Consider the following 17,880-nt stretch of genomic DNA (forward strand, 5'->3'; position numbering starts at 1 on the left):
ACGGCCGGACTTGGCATTCTCCGTCGGCTACGTTAGTCGGTTCATGCAGCGACCGACGACGGAGCACCAGCAGGCTGTGAAGAGGATCATCCGCTACGTTGCGGGGACTCTCGACCACGGCCTCTACTACCCGAGGTGTCCTGGGGCGGCACACTTCGTCGGGTACAGCGACAGCGACCACGCCGGCGACATCGACACCAACAAGAGCACGAGCGGGATCCTCTTCTTCCTCGGCAAGTGCCTCGTTAGCTGGCAGTCGGTCAAGCAGCAGGTGGTGGCCCTGTCCAGCTGCGAGGCCGAGTACATAGCGGCCTCCACCGCTTCGACTCAGGCGCTCTGGCTCGCTCGACTGCTTGATGATCTCCTCGGCAGAGACACTAGAGCGGTGGAGCTCAGGGTGGACAGCAAGTCCGCTCTGGCCCTGGCAAAGAACCCCGTGTTCCACGAACGCAGCAAGCACATCCGGGTGAGGTACCACTTCATCCGAGGCTGTTTGGAGGAAGGGAGCATCAAGGCGAACTACATCAACACCAAGGACCAGCTTGCGGACCTTCTCACCAAGCCCCTTGGGAGGATCAAGTTCCTTGAGCTCTGCTCCAGGACCGGGATGGTTCAACTCTCCTACAAGACGACGCACAAGACTTAGGGGGAGAATGATGGATAAGTCATGTGTGGCTGGTCTTTGTGGGGCTGGTTGTTGCTCACATGGTCCTTGTGGCTGTTTTTCTGTTTTTAGGACAGCATCTTAGACTAGAGGACAGCATCTTAGAGGACAGCATCTTAGACTAGAGGACAGCATCTTAGCTAGGACAGCATATTAGCATCTTAGACTAGCATCTTGGCATATGCTTGGCTGGCTAGCAGCCTATAAATATGTAACCCCAACCCCTCAGGTTGGTATGGCATTTGTGTGAGCTTGTGTGAGAAATAGACAAGAAAATTGCCCCAACTCCTAGTGTTATCCTCTCTCGATGAGAGCAAGAATTCTCCTACTACCAAGAGTGAGAATTCAGCGACTAACAGTATCGAACATATCTCTAACTTCTAGCAGAAAACTACCTGAAAACCAGGTAAAAGAGGTATGATGATGATGGCCTTAAAGCGCTTTTTCTCTCTCTCAGCTCGAAGTATGCGCCGATACAATGCTTCCAGTACACGGTTTTTAATCGTATCATCTCCTGACAGACCCGATATGAAAAATTGGTTCTGCAAAAGGTCATCAAAAAGGATGTTACAAAAAAAAATGGTGGTATATCTTCACTGTTTAGCACTTGGTGAAAAAGTGTTAGTTTTTTTAGCACTAAATTCTCTCTCAAATACATAAGCCGGAAAATGAGTTAAAAAGAATGCATGATGAACTCCAGTTTCAGATCATTATCCATAAAAAATTACTAAAGTTAAGAACTTCAAATCTAAAAGGTCAAAGAAAAAGCACAAACCTCAATGTATACAAAGTGTTCTGCCTTTTCAATCAGAGAAAAGTAGGCATTGTGGATGCTTCCTTCGATTTGAGTGGTCCCAGCTGACCATTGACCGACACTCCTAACAACCTGAGCCAAAAAAACATGGATTCGTTGATTACTTCAATAAAACAATGTATGCAAAGGATACACGTCAAATCTAATGTAGTATACAAGCATGTCTGTTCAAGGGGAAAAAAGTATACAGGCATGTCTTAAATACTGCAGAAGGACTGTATCTTTGACAGCTATAAGTCTTGTCTTTATCTACTTAGGATAATTATCTAGAGTAGTTGGTGGCTGTGTCAGCCCTTATCTTTATCCCTAGCATCTACTTTAGCATCTCTAGAATATGTTGTAGTTTTCTTAAGGCTCAAGCAAGCTTTCTTAAGGCTCAAGCAAGCTATCCTATATGTATCCCCAACCTGCCATAGTTGTGGCATGGCTAATGAAATCTGAAATTCAGCCCCAAACCTGTGTTTTGGTTCTAACAATCTTATCATAAGATGTTTTTGAACAAAAAATGATGTAGAAGGAATATATCAAGTTTATCTGGCAAGATATAGAAGGAATGTATATGATGTAGCCACACTTGAAGTTAATTATGTCCTCCAATACATTTGTATATGAGTCAAATATGTAGATAGTCACTTTATACTTAGTCAGATAATGAGAAGTTGACATCACGAAATCAGGACACTAATATATATTTCTTCATAAAGGCCAAAGTGAAAGACAAACTCTTCTAAACAGCATTCAAAGTTTCAAACTCTTGTAAAATGACCCAACAGTCCCCTCCCTCTTAATCCTCAAAAGAGCAGTTTCGTTCAAAACAACAAAACAGCTTTACAATGTCTTACATAGCAACAGGAGACTATTTTTATCTTCTCGAATACGATGGAGAGCTGCGTATCATTTCATTAAGAGGAAGAGTTGTAAAATACAACACGCACACCACCCACACACCCCTTAACTTTCAGTAACATTCGCGCCTGTCAAAATAAAACACAACCAACTACACTGATATTGGATATTACTAACCAACGTCAATGAGTAGGATCTGCACTATAGCTGTCTAGACCATGTTAGCAACTTACCATGTGTGTCCAAACATTATTAGTACAGCAGCTACTCTTCTCTGTTAAATGAAATTAGCAGTTTTGTGATGATTCATTAAAAAAAATATTAGTACCAGAGCTGTTTGCAAGACAAATAATTTCTAACTTAATGTTGCATATGCTATAAAATAAAAGCTGTCAGTTTGTTTCTTAGTAAATTTCAGTTTCATAATATAGCCGCAAACAACCTACCAACAGGAAACTTGTGATTGGTGAAGCATATGTACTATGTATACTATGTATCTAGATAAAAAGCTCCCTCCATTCCAAATTGTAGCCAAAACGACTTACAATTTGGAATGGAGGGAGTAGTACATAAGAGAAAATTTGCACCAGAGAACTTGCTGTCCATGGATCCTCATTCTTCGGTGTTTAATAACTAATTAGAAATGTATTGCAGAGTACCATGTACTGACCTGACAACGACATGTTGCCCTTGGACCAACTTGTCCAACATCAAGTACTGAAGCAACTTGGTTGCCTCGCTCCTGCATTTCCCACCATTTCTTGTCGATGTGATTCCTATCATCTTTCGACGAATCAAAATGTCTAATAGATGATGGCTCAAGGGAACTGAGATTGTCTACAAAACTTCTCATAGGTAAATCCTGATGAGAAGAATCCAATTTTGCCTTTCGGTTGAGCAAAGGCTGATTAAAGTTCTTCTTGTTTACACGATCTGAATGGTTAATATCTAAATCAGTCATCCTTAAATCTGAACTGGATAATTCACGAGGTTCAAGCTCTTGAGGTAAGAGCAATGGAACATCCTGACATGATGTGCGTGACGTCAAGAATGGCTTTCCAATATCAACATCCTTATCATGGTATTGTTTACCCTCAGCTTCATCATTTATTTCTTTGCTTCTACCCTTGTAGTGTGGAATTACCATGTGGTGATGAGGCATCAGTAAGGGAATTGCTTGCTCATTTAGAGCTTTGTTCCTCTGAAAGAAAAAAAAAGGAACAACTAATTTACCATAATCATGGGGAAAATGCTTTCGATGATAAGTAGACCAAAGGACATAACTAACCTTTGCATAATTCCAGCGCTGAACAAAATGCCTTGCTACATCACGGCAAGGTGGACCATAGAGAGCACACTGAACATCATGCCAAGGCATGCGGGGATATTTAGCACGGTCCAGCTCATCTTTCATGGTGTCCTCCCAAGAATTGGGCTCAGATTCCCTATTTACAGAGATGAAGTGACATTTAGGGACTTTGCCCCATACATCTAAATGGGTAAAAGATAGCAACACAATTACCTAGGATTGTAGTAGTCCTTTCCTGGCCACATCACTGGAGGAGAATCAGCGATTTTGTGCTCAGGACTATCGTAGCGACCAAAGCACAGATCAAGACCTCCAATATAACATACTTGATTATCAACAATCACAATCTTCTCATGGTGTGACCTTAAAGGAAAAACAATAAGAGCTAAAATTTTCAGATCAAATAAAAAAATGACGTGCAGCTCTCGTGCGTAGTTCGAGAAAAAACAATAAAAAAATATATTTAACAAAAAGGAAACAGGGAATAAAAAATCATTCATACCACAAGTATACACCACTTGAGAAATGATCAGGATAACGCAGAACTTTAACATTTTCATGAATGTTAAGTAGCCTTTGTTTACTGTATAAGCTGTTAATTTTCAATGCAAGAGCAACTTCCTTGTACAAGAGAATGTAAATCTGCAAAAATGAATTCAAAGTCATCCAAGATAATAAGTAGTTATCAAGAAATAGTCTGAATCCATTTCATGCTAATTAAATCAGTTATTTTAATAAAAAATTTGAGTTCCAAGCATATATAGAACAACATAATTAACTTGGGGGCCTGTTTGGACCAGCTTTTGTCTAAGCTTCAATTGGAAGCTGCCTTTTATGGTATGCTAGATTTTCTAAGAAGCAAAGTAGATAAAGCGTGCATTTGGCAATCCATAGCGTACAGTTGGCAATCCGTTTCCAAGAAGAAAAACTCATGCATGCAAGGTGATCGGAGGCCGAGGAGGCACAGGTGGAGCCAAAGGGAGGCGGAGGCAGAGGCACAACCACCAGCGTGCCCTCATCGGAAGTAGCTCCAGCCACCTTCATTGGTGGATTGCAGCAATGGGTGACCGGAAGGGATGGCAGCAGACGAAATCTCTCCCTGCTATCTGATTCAAATTCATGGTGGCCACTCTGCGACAGGTAGGCGACAGAGATGAGCATGAGAAGGGAGAAAGAGCCAGGAAGAGGCGAAGGTACGCAACGGCGGCCAGGAGCAGGTGCGAGGCGGGAGGCCACGGGCAGGGCAAGCATGATGTGGGGACAGCTGGCCACGCATGGGAACGAGGACAGAGTGGTGACTTGCATGCAGCTGAGGAACAGTACAGATGGAGGGTGGCATGCGCCAGGGGAGTGAATGGGAGCTCAACTGGAGGACCAGACTGCAGTTGGGGAAAGCTGGAGGCTGGCCGTGCTTAGGGGAAAGAGCCTTTCACATTGAATCTGAGAATCGGCACAGAAGCGTGCTGTTTGGAGGCGTCAATCTTTTTTTTCCCCTTTCGCCAGAAGCGGCCGCAAAAGCTGCCCCCCAACAGGGCCTTGGTTTTGGCATGTTTGGTTTTACTAGCAAATATGCCCGTGCGTTGCAACTGGAGTCCTTAGAGTCCAAGAACGGAGCGGGACTTAGTGTTTGTTTGGTTTATAACCACAACTTGCCACGTCATAAGTTAGTCATACCATAGTTCTTTATGTAATTGTGTGGTTCACTGTCATAACTACGATGTGTCACACTTTCTTAGCACTGTTTCCACATGTCATAGTCTCATTTTGTTGCCAAACTTTGCCGCAACTGTGGTTTTTATTTTGCCCGCCGTACTTTGATCATGTTTGGCTCGGCTTGTGCATGCCCACCGTGCAGTACGTCTGTGGTGTGAGTCGCGGTACCAAAAAACAGGACTCTAGTTCAAATCCAGGTTGCGAGGAGAAAATCACCGCAACCATGACGTGTTTGCATGATTGTCGCGTTCTGCAACTGAGAATCCACTTTTAAGCAGTTTCAAACAGGATATATCCGTGGCAAACAAACTACGGCACCAACCAAGCCTAAAAGTATCTTCGTGTCAAGATTCTTTATTGAACTATAATGCAATTTGGTTATTGTAGTGCCCAATCAAGATGATCATCAAGCACTTCAAAATTACTTTGACCTAATCATTTATAACATTTCATCTTGTACTGTTCCACGGCTGAGGTGAAACAGAAAAGGAAATCAAGTATTTATGTATCAACCTGGATTTCTCGAATCAATGCAGCTCAAAGGAGAATCAAATATAAAACATTTTGTTTTATATCACGTAAAGCATATGGTGCCCACGTAAAGCATATGGTGCCTCGGTGTGTGGTCTCTCTTCTGTTATTGGAGACCTGGGTTCAGGTCTTGTGGCATGAAGTTTTAGGGGTATTTTTCACAGGCTAGTTGTTGTTGTCGCTAGGACTACCAAGTTCCAAGGAGCGGACGTGCTGGAAGATGGAACACAGGCGAGCAGCCGTAAAAATACGGATGGAAACGGAACTGAAAAAGGAATTCGAACCCGGCCTAGAAAAGGAATTCAGAGGAGGCAGAAAAAAAAGTACAGCAGAAATTTTGCCTCTTTATTATTAGGTATAGATAGATATTTTCTCATTTTACTTCTAATAATAAAGGCATTTGGAAAAAAATGTTGCCTCAAGAAACCAAAGTAACAGAACCGATTCACATGTACAGTTTATGTAGAAATTACTTTGTTTCTTGCAAAAAAACTTACGATACATGCATATGTTAGCAAGGGTTATCTCCATACTACCATTCAATTCCAGTTAGAATGGTGGGTAACACAGCATTTTCACAGGAATAAAACAGTGACTGGTATATGCATATCTCATCAGTTGAAATACCAGCTGTTCCAGCCATTCTAAATATTTGACTAAAGTAAACAATCTGGCAGCCTCAGTTCCAGCTTACATGGGATGGGAGCTAAACAAAACTGTTTTGTTCTTACTGGTTCAGTTCCCTACTCTCTGAGTAGCCCACGTCTTAAGAGCTTTTTCTGGTGCTCCTTCCAGCATGCCCTCACAGCCTCACCCTCTCTCTCTATTACTGTATTATGTCCCCTAGGCATTAAACTATGAACAGGGTAGCTTACTATGAAAAAAATCCTTGGGAATAACATGATCAATAAAATGGAGCTTCTAGGATATTAGATGTTATAACTTTAAACACGAAACTAGATGAGTATCTTCAATGAGAGTTTGTACATATACCACTTTAAATATTTATGAACATGTTACTTGTGCATTTATCCCAGATTTAATCTCATTAATTACCCAACAGTCCCTGTCAGAAAAATGTTGACGAAGAGAGAAACATAAACAAGTTTTTTTTCCATCACTACTTGGCCAATAAAAAAGCATAGTATGTTTTCTAAATAATTTCTTAGTTTATAAGAACATTAAAAATATATTACCACTCATGAGGCCTCTTTGGAAATACTATTGTTTCTTCAAATAATTTCGTATTAAATCTGACAAGCGCATGATAGAACAAAAGTAAAGCATCCACTGTTAATTAATGGCCCAATACATGAATGGTGTTTACAGTACATCATAGTGGCCACAAATATTAAAACTTTGTGAATTCAGTTGTCCTGTGCGTCATAACAGATTGACAACTATTCTATGGTTTCTGAAAGAGAATATAATTGGAGGAATATTAATATATTGCATTGGGCCTCATGGGCTGATTATATAGAGTACATGGGACTAACATCTCACATGATTAGGCAATGTGGTACTATTCCTAATACTCTAACAGCCCCTAGGCTACCAGCCGAACAGGCTTGGTGCCGGCCCATAGCAGGCCCCTTAGGCGCCTATTCTAACACACCCCCTCAGTCGAAACGTCAGCCACTCTGCACGTTTAGACTGGACCTGAACTCCGTGAACACTGAAGTAGGCAGCCCCTTGGTGAAGATGTCTGCATATTGCGAGGCAGTAGGAACATGCAGAACACGAAGATCACCAATAGCAACTCGCTCCCGGACGAAGTGAAGATCGATCTCAATGTGCTTGGTGCGCTGATGTTGCACCGGATTGGAGGACATGTAGACGGCACTGATGTTGTCGCAGTACACCAGTGTGGCGCGCCGAAGAGGGGCACGTAGCTCCAAGAGAAGCTGTCGCAGCCAAGTCGCCTCTGCAACTCCGTTAGCCACTGTGCGATACTCGGCTTCAGCACTTGATCTTGACACTGTATTCTGGCGCTTGGATGACCAGGAAACAAGATTGTCGCCGAGGAACACTGCATAGCCCGAGGTGGACCTGCGAGTGTCCGGACAACCAGCCCAGTCAGCGTCGGTGTAGACAACAAGATCAGTCGGAGTAGACGGTCGCAGCAGAAGACCGAGGTGGAGTGTGCCCCGAACATAGCGAAGAATCCGCTTCAGGGCAGCAAGGTGAGGCTCTCGAGGGTCATGCATGTAAAGGCAAACCTGCTGAACAGCATATGCAATATCTGGGTGAGTGAATGTCAAGTACTGAAGAGCTCCTGCAAGACTGCGAAAGTCTGTAGCATCAGACACTGGCCCCCCCTCAGCTGCAGCAACCTTGGAGTTGGTGTCAACTGGAGTAGAGCACGGCTTGCACTCAGCCATCCCGGCGCGATCTAAGATATCCAGCATGTACTGTCGCTGTGAGAGCAGAAGTCCATCGCCGCATCGTTGAACATGCATCCCGAGGAAGTGATGTAGTTCACCAAGATCTTTCATGGCGAACTCCCGCTGAAGAGCTGAGATGATCCGCCGAAGAGAATCTGAAGACGAAGCTGTGAGGACAATATCATCAACGTAAAGCAACAGGTAGGCTGTGTCTGATCCGCGCTGATAGATGAAGAGAGAAGTGTCTGACTTGGCTTCAACAAACCCAATGGACAGCAAGTAAGAAGCCATCCGACTGTACCAAGCACGAGGAGCCTGCTTCAAGCCATAGAGCGACTTCTTCAGAAGACAGACAAAGTCGGGATGAGCTGCATCTTCAAATCCGGACGGTTGCTGACAATACACTGTCTCAGTCAAGTCGCCATAAAGGAAGGCGTTCTTCACATCCAGCTGGTGAATGGGCCAGCGGCGACAGAGCGTCAAGGAGAGCACCGTGCGAACAGTGGCAGGCTTCACGACAGGGCTGAAGGTTTCATCAAAATCCACACCAGGCCGTTGGGTAAAACCACGAAGAACCCAACGCGCCTTATACCGCTCGAGGGAGCCATCAGACTGAAACTTGTGCTTGAAGATCCACTTCCTAGTGACAACATTGGCCCGAGGCGGACGAGGCACAAGGTCCCAAGTGCAGTTCTGTAGGAGAGCACTGTGTTCTTCCATAGCTGCTCGCCAATTGGGGTCGGCAAGAGCACTACGGAAGGTCTTCGGCACCGGTGAGAGAGGCACAGCGTGGTAGATAGAAGGCATCCTGAAGCCGCTCTTCGATCGTGTGCCCATGGAGTGCTGGTTGGCTGCCGGAGGAGCAGGAACCGCCCCTTTGGGCAGCGGGGCAGCGGCAGCAGCAGTGGGGGCGGCCGGTGCAGTAGCCGGGCCGGCTGGGGCCGCAGTCGGGGCAGCCGGCAGCTCCCGTTGTCGACGACTGTAGATGTACGTGAAGTCGCTGGGCGGCCGGGGTGGCCGGAGGGGTGGGAAACCTGGTGGTGGCCCACGGGGTGCCTGAAGAGACACCGGAGAACCCGAGGAAGACGAGCCTGCACGCAGCGCGTCGGGCAGCTCCAGGGCCGCGCGTGGCGCGGAAGAGACTCCTGGTGGCCGCGCGTGGCGCGGTGGACGTCCCTGACACCCGCAGGGCGGGGGGAACGTAGAGTGCGGGCGTCCGAGGATCCTCAGCATCCTCGGCAGGCTCCAGGGGCGCCCCAGGCACGGCCGCACGGGGACCGGCAGGGGCGCGGGTGGCGTCGAAGGTGCTGGAGGGAGTCCCTGCAGGTAAACACTTGTGCGACGGTCCAATAGGAGCGAGCACAATATCAGTACTGTCATCGGCAAGAAACTCGAGGTCTGCTGGAGTACTGGGACCATGACGCTCAGCAAAAGGGAAGGCCGTTTCATCGAAGATGACGTGCCGGGAGATGATGACTCTATTGGATGATAGGTCAAGGCAGTGGTACCCTTTATGATGAGCTGAATAGCCTAGGAAGACACACAGGACAGACCTAGGAGCAAGCTTGTGAATAGCAGTGGCAGACATGTTGGGGTAGCATTTGCAACCGAAAACTCGCAGATCATCATATGTGGGTGGCTTGCCAAACAAGGCAAGATGAGGTGTGGAGAACTCTAGAGTCTTGGTGGGCAATATGTTGAGGAGAACAGTCGCCGTGGAGAGAGCCTCCGCCCAGTAGGAGGGAGGCATGGACGCCTGAAAGAGTAGGGAGCGAACAACATTATTTGTAGAGCGAATAATGCACTCAGCTTTACCGTTCTGAGGCGAGGTGTAAGGGCAGGACATGCGAAGGTGGATGCCCTGAGTGAGGAAGAAGTGGCGGGTGCTGGAGTTGTCAAACTCTTTCCCGTTGTCGCACTGGACGGCTTTGACGCGGGCGCCAAACTGAGTGGAGGCGTGGGCGATGAAGTGAGCAAGCGTGCTGAAAGTGTCAGATTTAAGTCGTAAAGGAAATGTCCACAGATAATGAGTGCAATCATCAAGTATGACCAAATAGTATTTATAACCAGAGATGCTGACAACTGGAGAGGTCCATAAATCACAGTGAATAAGATCAAACTTGCTAGACGCACGAGAGGTGGACACATGAAAAGGTAGACGAACATGACGTCCTAGCTGACAAGCATGACATAAATCTAAACAATCCTGAATAGAAAAAGACACACTAGACGCTAGCTTTGACAAGGCCTCATGACCGGGATGCCCAAGACGCCGATGCCACAGTGGAGAGGAGCCCTGAGCGGCAAAGGAGAGTGCTAGTGGAAGGCGAAGTGGGTACAGTGGCCCGGAGCTATTACACCTGACGATCTCTTTCCGAGACGGAAGAACCTTCACAGAACAACCAGCGGAGTCAAACTCAACAGAACAATTATTGTCAATAGTGAATTGACGAACAGAGATAAGATTCTTAATAATTTGTGGCGACACAAGAACATTATTAAGACGTAGAGAAGGTGATAACTCTGTGGAGCCAGTTGCAATGACAGGAATAAGGGAGCCATTACCGACAATAATAGATGAAGGATTAGGATACCACGAAGGTTGAGTATGTGAAAGAGAAGAAGACTGAGCTGTCATGTGTGAAGAAGCACCTGAGTCGAAGTACCACTCATTGTTCGAAGGAGGGGTCAGCGACGTCGTGCTGAATGACGCCGCGATGACGCCGCGAGGTCCGTCGGGTCCCAGGAGGGGAGACCGGTCATAGGGTTGTAATACCCCGGAACGACCCACTGACCGGCAGCCTGCTGGTGGGCAGCAACAAGAGCCTGCTGCTGCTGCTGGGCGAGCAGGGCCTGTTGCTGCTGCTGGTGTTGCGCCTGCTGCTGCGCCTGGAGGTGAGGAGGCACCGGGATGGGCGCCAGAGGTGGTCGAGGGCCCCCTGGCCACATCTGGATGGAGACGGACCAGGGGTTGTAGAAGCTCGGCCAAGGGCGCCCCCCTCCGGCCTGCTGCTACTGCTGTCCAGCAGCTTGCTGCTGCTGGTTGTTGCCGGTAGGAGCCTTGGAACCCTGTCCTGAAGAGCCGCTGCTGCCCTGACCTTTGCCGCCGCCGCCGCGCTTGTTGCGGCGGTTGTTGGAAGGCTTGGAGCCCCCGCCACCGCCTCCAGAACCGGTGCTGGACGAAGGAGGAGCTGCTGTAGGAGTCGTAGTGGCAGCAAGGGCAGCTGCTGGAGTCTCCTTGCGGTTTGCCATGGTGAGTTCCTCGAGGATGAGGTCCTCACGGGCCTCCAGGAACGTGGGGAAGGGCTTGGCGCGGCGTAGCAGGGTGCCGACGTGGGCGAAGCGCTCGTTGAGGCCGCGGATGACGTTGAGGACAAGGGTGCGGTCGGTGATGACCTCGCCGAGGGCCGTGAGATCATCGGCCATCTTCTTCAGCTTGCGGCAGAAATCGGTGACGGAGAGGTCGCCTTGGACGAAGTTGCGGAACTGCGTCTCCAGCTGAATGGAGCGGGCCTCCGGATTTCCGAGGAACTGCGACTCGACGGTGAGCCAGGCGTGACGAGCTGTGGAGCCCTGGGCACGGATGATCTCGCCAAGATCGTCCGTGAGCGTGGCGATGATCCAAGACTTGACGACGCAGTCCATCCGGGCCCAATCGGGGGAAATTGGGACTGGAGGCTCTTCGCGGACATGGCCCTGAAGCGAAAACTTGCCGAGGATGAGCAGGAATTGATCGCACCAACGGTTGAAGTTACCAGAGTCGACGTCGAGGACGGTGGTGACGTGGTTCCGGATGTTGCTGACGGCGACAGCCTGGGAGTGAAGCTGGAGCAGCGCCACGGCCTCGTGGTGGAGCATGGCCGCTTGGAGATCGGCTGGCGTAGAGGCGCCTCCAGGCGGTGGAGAGGCGCCGCCCGATGGCTCAGGTGCGAGTGCAGCAGCGGCGGCTGCGCGTTCCATGGCCACGCGCGCAAGGGCTTCGCTGGCGCGCAGGGCGGCGTCGTCTCGCTCCTTGGCCGCGGCTGCGGCCTGCTGCTCGGCCTCGAGAGCGCGTGCCAGAGCAGCATCACGCGCCTCCTCCTTGGCCACGCGCTGACGCTCCAGGCGCTGCGCGGTGGCGGCGGCTTCGCTGGCCTGCTCATTGGCGAGGCGCCGAGCGACCTCGTCACCCTGGAGCGAGGTGGCGGAGCTATCTTCGTCGCCCTTGGGGGTTGGTGGAGAGGACGACCCCATGGGCGGGCTGCGCGGCTGTTTGCCGGCGCGCGAGGGCGCTGCGCGGCTGGTGCCGGCGCGCGTGGGGTGGGTTGGGCAGCGGAAGACCTAACCTAGTCTGATACCATGAAAGAGAATATAATTGGAGGAATATTAATATATTGCATTGGGCCTCATGGGCTGATTATATAGAGTACATGGGACTAACATCTCACATGATTAGGCAATGTGGTACTATTCCTAATACTCTAACAGCCCCTAGGCTACCAGCAGAACAGGCTTGGTGCCGGCCCATAGCAGGCCCCTTAGGCGCCTATTCTAACAGTTTCAAACCTCAAATGTATCATCACCCGTAGCATATAAAAAGCAAGGAAGGATGGAGACCTGCAGGTGGTGAATATCCTAGAATGCAAAGGTATTTTTCAAATGTTCATTTAGCATATGTTCTATTTTCTTGTTCCTTTTCTTGTATGGCCTTGTTAGCCGTTAGCATGTGGAGCAGCAAATATATAACAACACTACAGGTGGCAAAGGTTGCCTCATAATTCCATGCCCTTCTGCCCTTCATATGCAAAATTCTTGACAATTTCTGATGAAAATCATAAAAATAAAGAAGCAATGATGGTACCTGTACACCCTGCTTAGCTCTTGCTTCCAGTAGAGCATCAAGCCTAGATGATCCATGATGTTGGAATGGACGTCGAAGATACAACTCTGGGCAGAGCCACCAGCCAGTAATAAATATCTGCATCGAATTTTAATTCATCATCCTTAGCAAACAGGTAGAAAATTATCCTGCAGTAAATGTTGAATGAAATAAAAAGCTAACCTCCGATTTGGCTTCCTCAATGGAGGATGCAATAGCTTTGAATGCAGTTTGCCCATCTACAAACCATTGTACCATACTCCCATCTTCCAACAAACCCCTCGGTGGTGCAAATGAGCCAAAACGATGAGGATAACACCAGCCTTCTGGAGGTTGTCGAGCAGCGTTTATTGCAGTAACCCAGTCCTTAACCTTAGAAGAGCTTCTTGTGCGTAGCTTTATTGTCCGGCCACCAGAAGAAACCTTTCTCCGATAAAAAACATAATGATGTTCAAACTCAACAGGAAAATAAAAGGTGCAATGGTGCATAAAAGATTATGCTGCTAAATTGATCAAAATGTAGTGAAACCAACATCAACAGACATAGAGAGTTGTCATTATTTTATCATCTACCATGCACCTGATGTACCAATTGCTCCAAATGGTAACACAGATAAAATTGAAACAATTATGACAAATAGGAACAATTGGTCAGAGTTAGACTGACGAACTGTAACTTTCAGATGATTCTTACAGTTTTATCTTGTGACCATGGTATTGGAAATAATATGTGGTCACCCATCCAGAAGATTCTTCTGCCATGGGCCACAGGAACAGAGAGTAACCAGCAAGGTTTTATTTGTAGCACAGTAGCATTTCAAAAGCACATATGTTTTCTATTTCTGGATTGTTGAGAGCATCTCTTTTATATATCCATTGCAATCAAATCTTACTAGAGATAGTGAGGGATTTGCAACTAAACAAATTTTAATACGAACAAGGCAGAACATAACATAAAAATAGCCCTAACTCTTGGCTCATGTATATTCCATTGTTTACAAACTTCTGCCCGGCATCCTACTAACTATGGCACTTCTGGAAGATATTTCTAGGAAGGCATCAGATCATATACCTAATAAAATTTGAGAAACATTAAAAAAACTTGACCAAGCTAGGAAGAATTAGGTGTCTTGTAAATAAGAAATATGCACCCAAATTCGAGCCAGAGAGGACTCGAACCTGGATGGTAGTGGTGTACACTGTACACCCACACCTTCGACCAGTTCATAGTAAAACATGAAAAGTATTAAAAGGTCCGTTTGGTCTCGTAGCCTCTGAAAGTTGCTTCAGGTATTGTAAAACAAAATTATTTAAAGCTCCATGGACTTTCAAACTACTAAATATTATAAGGCAGAACAAGTTCCTGTCCGAACGCAGCATTTTTTTTTAATGCAAAAGGTACCTGGAATCCAAAATGCAGTGGGTTACGTTCTTTAATCTCTTTTGCTAAAGAAATTTGACCTTCTCCACTTATATCCATATGCGGCAATGCATCAAAAATAATGACATCTAGCAGCTTTGGATCAAAAGGGTCTTCAAGTAAAGCCAAGAATCCTGGCTTCAGGACAACCCAGACCTGTTAATAAATAACCAATTGAACAACTCAAATACAACAACCAAATATCTGAAAACAAAGCACAACTGCAAAAGGCTTAATACCTTTTGCCAATTGCTCTTGCAACAGTTAAACAATCCACATGAACAGCATCGGTTTTTCCGTTCCTTCTGAATCTTTGGTAAATGTCCAACTGAAACATTGTCTTCTTTTAACTTGGGACCATACTCAGGTAAAAATGACAAACACGACACCTCCAAAAATTTGCAAACCTGTAGTACAAAAAAATTGAATAAAGATAGCCAGATAAGTTGTTCTGGTTGACATTTTGATGTACAATTATGAGGGGGTCTACTTTGAAATGTACAAAGCTTTTGGTACCTCCCGTGAATTGACGATATCCAGGTTCCCTAAGAAATGGTTTAGATATTCTTGCATTGCAACTTTTGCTCGATCGGAAATAGAGTTTTGACGTCCAAGAGCTGGTCGAATGACAGGTAAAACAGCACTTGAAGGAACGTTTCTGCCACAACAGGTTCAATGTCTTGCTTACTGCATGCATTGAATAACATATGGAGACTCAACTGCTCTAAGGCAACATACGATGTGATAAAGCATGCCTATATATCAGTTACTAGTGAGTTATCTATAATAAACTATCATCATCAATTTAGAAACGTGTTTACCTATTTCTAATGGAGTTATCATCAGACTGTGGTGGAACATTCACATCATCTGCTTCATCCTCATCATGTACTACTGGCATATGCTCCCCAATTCCCAAATTTTGGAGCCATTCTTTGACCTTCAGTGACAGAATACAAAAGTTAATTCAGTATTCTAGGGTTAAAGTAGAATATGTCCCATGATGAGGAGGAAATGTAGAAATGGCATAGTGCAAGTAGGTGCTCAAGTCCAAACTTAAAATTTTATTATTAAACCCAATATCGAGAACACCTTGCTTTGGGAATTTTTTTCCACAAACATGCAGGAGAGCTGTGCATCATTGCACTAAGGAGAAGAAACAAGAAAATCCTAGTAATGCAACACACACACACACAACATATTAGTGCAACAATATTACACAGCTTGGAAATTTAGTGCACAACATATTAGTTGAGCAACAGTAGCTGCATCCGGGGTTTACTGGGAATGATAAAGCTCAAAGAAAAAATTAGATCTATTGACTGTCATCTGGTAATATAAAATAGAGTAAAATGCACCCTAGATCCTTTAACTTTTGATGGGGAGTCATCCAGGTCCAACAACTGTAGAACTAAATTTTTGGGTCCTTAAAATTTGTAAGCGGTTCACAAAGGTCCATACCTCTTCGTTTGGCCCTTAGATATGACATGGCATGTATTGTCAGCAGCCAGCGTGTGTTTGCGTTTGAATCCCCCTGCATTTCTCTATCTTCCATGCACACACCCTCCAGGATGGGTTTCATCGGCATGCTTAGTTTCTGCAGCAGCAGCACCGTCATCGCCTCCTTCAAACCCGGCCAGGATGACAAACTCCTCGCGCTCAATGACCTCCAGGCCCACATCGCCGACCGTCTCTAGGCCCACGTCGTACAACGCCTGCAGGCCCTCTCCACCCACGCCTCCCCGGGCTCCCCGCTCCTCTACCTCCCCTTCCTCTCCAAGCTCCTCAACACTGTTGTCTCTTCCGACGCCACCTTCCACGATATCCTTGCGCTTCCACGATATCCTCGCGCTCGGCCCCACCGTCACCGCGCATACCAGGCCTCCATGCCTCCCTTGCCCCTCATGCTAGTGGACACTGCCCTCTGTGCTTGGCTTGCAGCTTGGCCTCCCTGCCAACAGCAGATGGCCGGTGGCCAACTAGGAACGGGGAGCGTGCCACGCCTCCGCTCCCCACTCCTCCACTCCAGCACTGTCATCCCCATCCTTCTTGCCACCATATACGACGCCATCGCTGACGCCCAAGGGCCGGCCTCCAGCCCCCCCCCCCCCCCCCCCCCCCCCCCCCCCCCCCCCCCCCCCCCCCTACCGCCCCATTCGAGGCGCTCGTCTTTGCCGATGCCTCCAACAACCTGACCAACAAGCCCTCCAGCTTGGATTGGGCTGGCGACTGCGTCGCTTGCAGCAAGAGGAGCAGGACGGGCAGCTACGGCGCAGGCATGTAAGGGTGGTGCCGCAGTGGCTGGATAAGAGGGGAGGCAAGTTGCGCGCGGGGTGCCTGTGTGCAGGCCACGACGGTGGCTAACGGTAGCAGGCAACACCGCAACGATCAGAGAGAGGGGGGATAGGGTAAGAAGAAGGGGCTAATTGCATTTTACACATCTCTCCGCTACGCTGGTTGCTGACTGTACAAGCCACGTTGGATCTAAGGGACAACCAAATGGGTATGGACCTCCAGTGGACCACATAAAAAGTTTAGGGACCCACAAAAGCAGTTTCAGAGTTGGACCTAGATGACACCCCCTCAAAAGTTAATGGACCTCTAGTGCACTTTACTCTATAAAATACACATTAAGTTTCAAAATATGTTGTCCTTTCCTCCATTTTGACACATCTATTCTCAATCCTCTGTTGTCTGTGAAAGGTCAGTTGTATCAAAATTATCCGAACAAACTAAACCATTTAACTTGATGGTAATAGGCTTTTTTCCTATCATACATACCCACTTTCATGCACACATTTATTTGTGCTGGAGTAATAATCACTTGTTTCATATAAATGCTTTCTACCAACTAAATGAGTCTAGTTATTTTTTTAGAAAACAACATTACTCTTTAGGACATGCGAAATTAATTTTTTAGATCCATCACTTTCTTGTCAAATAAACACTTGACGAACACTTAAAAGAGCATGCCTAGTTATTCAATTGTCTTTTATTAGGTACAAATAATGAAAAGAGGGTGTCAAATTAAAATGTCAAACGATGGTATGAAAAGATTGCAATGGCATCTAATCTTGAAAAGAAGCTTCAACTTTCAAGTACAAAATATCACTAAGGTGCTGGTTCATTAGAGATCAGATCAGGTGAGTCCTCTAGTTCATGTATTGAGTGTATTCTCAGTCTTGAACCCCTAGTTCTTTGCTTTCTCTATTCCCTAATACTCCCTCTGGTCATAAAAACAAGTCCTTTAGAACAATATTTAGTCAAACCTTATAAAATATAAACATCAATAACTATTAAATTATCTAGATTGAAAACATGTTACATGTGTAGTATTGTAG

At 46.6% G+C, this 17,880-nt stretch overlaps 1 protein-coding gene across 2 annotated transcripts; it reads right to left on the bottom strand.

The window, feature by feature from the left end:
* Window positions 1-1,029: 1,029 nt before the first annotated feature.
* Window positions 1,030-16,635, bottom strand: LOC136531757 (phospholipase D zeta 1-like). 2 transcript variants are annotated; one of them, XM_066524404.1, is made up of 13 exons: window positions 16,001-16,635; window positions 15,361-15,479; window positions 15,056-15,197; window positions 14,779-14,946; window positions 14,522-14,695; window positions 13,303-13,542; window positions 13,102-13,218; window positions 4,136-4,275; window positions 3,847-3,996; window positions 3,613-3,769; window positions 2,995-3,525; window positions 1,440-1,550; window positions 1,030-1,206 (listed from the first exon to the last, which is right to left on the bottom strand). In XM_066524404.1, the coding sequence occupies exons 2-13, from the start codon at window positions 15,438-15,440 to the stop codon at window positions 1,045-1,047; spliced, it is 2,172 nt and encodes a 723-aa protein (XP_066380501.1). In that variant the 5' UTR covers window positions 15,441-15,479; window positions 16,001-16,635; the 3' UTR covers window positions 1,030-1,044. The 2 variants fall into 2 exon arrangements, with proteins under 2 accessions (XP_066380501.1, XP_066380502.1); XM_066524405.1 differs by lacking the exon at window positions 16,001-16,635 and having other exon boundaries at window positions 15,056-15,226; window positions 15,361-15,481.
* Between the last annotated feature and the right edge of the window lie 1,245 nt (window positions 16,636-17,880).

Source organism: Miscanthus floridulus, unplaced genomic scaffold, assembly GCF_019320115.1.
Source record: "Miscanthus floridulus cultivar M001 unplaced genomic scaffold, ASM1932011v1 fs_432_6, whole genome shotgun sequence".
In the NCBI taxonomy this organism is placed as follows: domain Eukaryota; kingdom Viridiplantae; phylum Streptophyta; class Magnoliopsida; order Poales; family Poaceae; genus Miscanthus; species Miscanthus floridulus.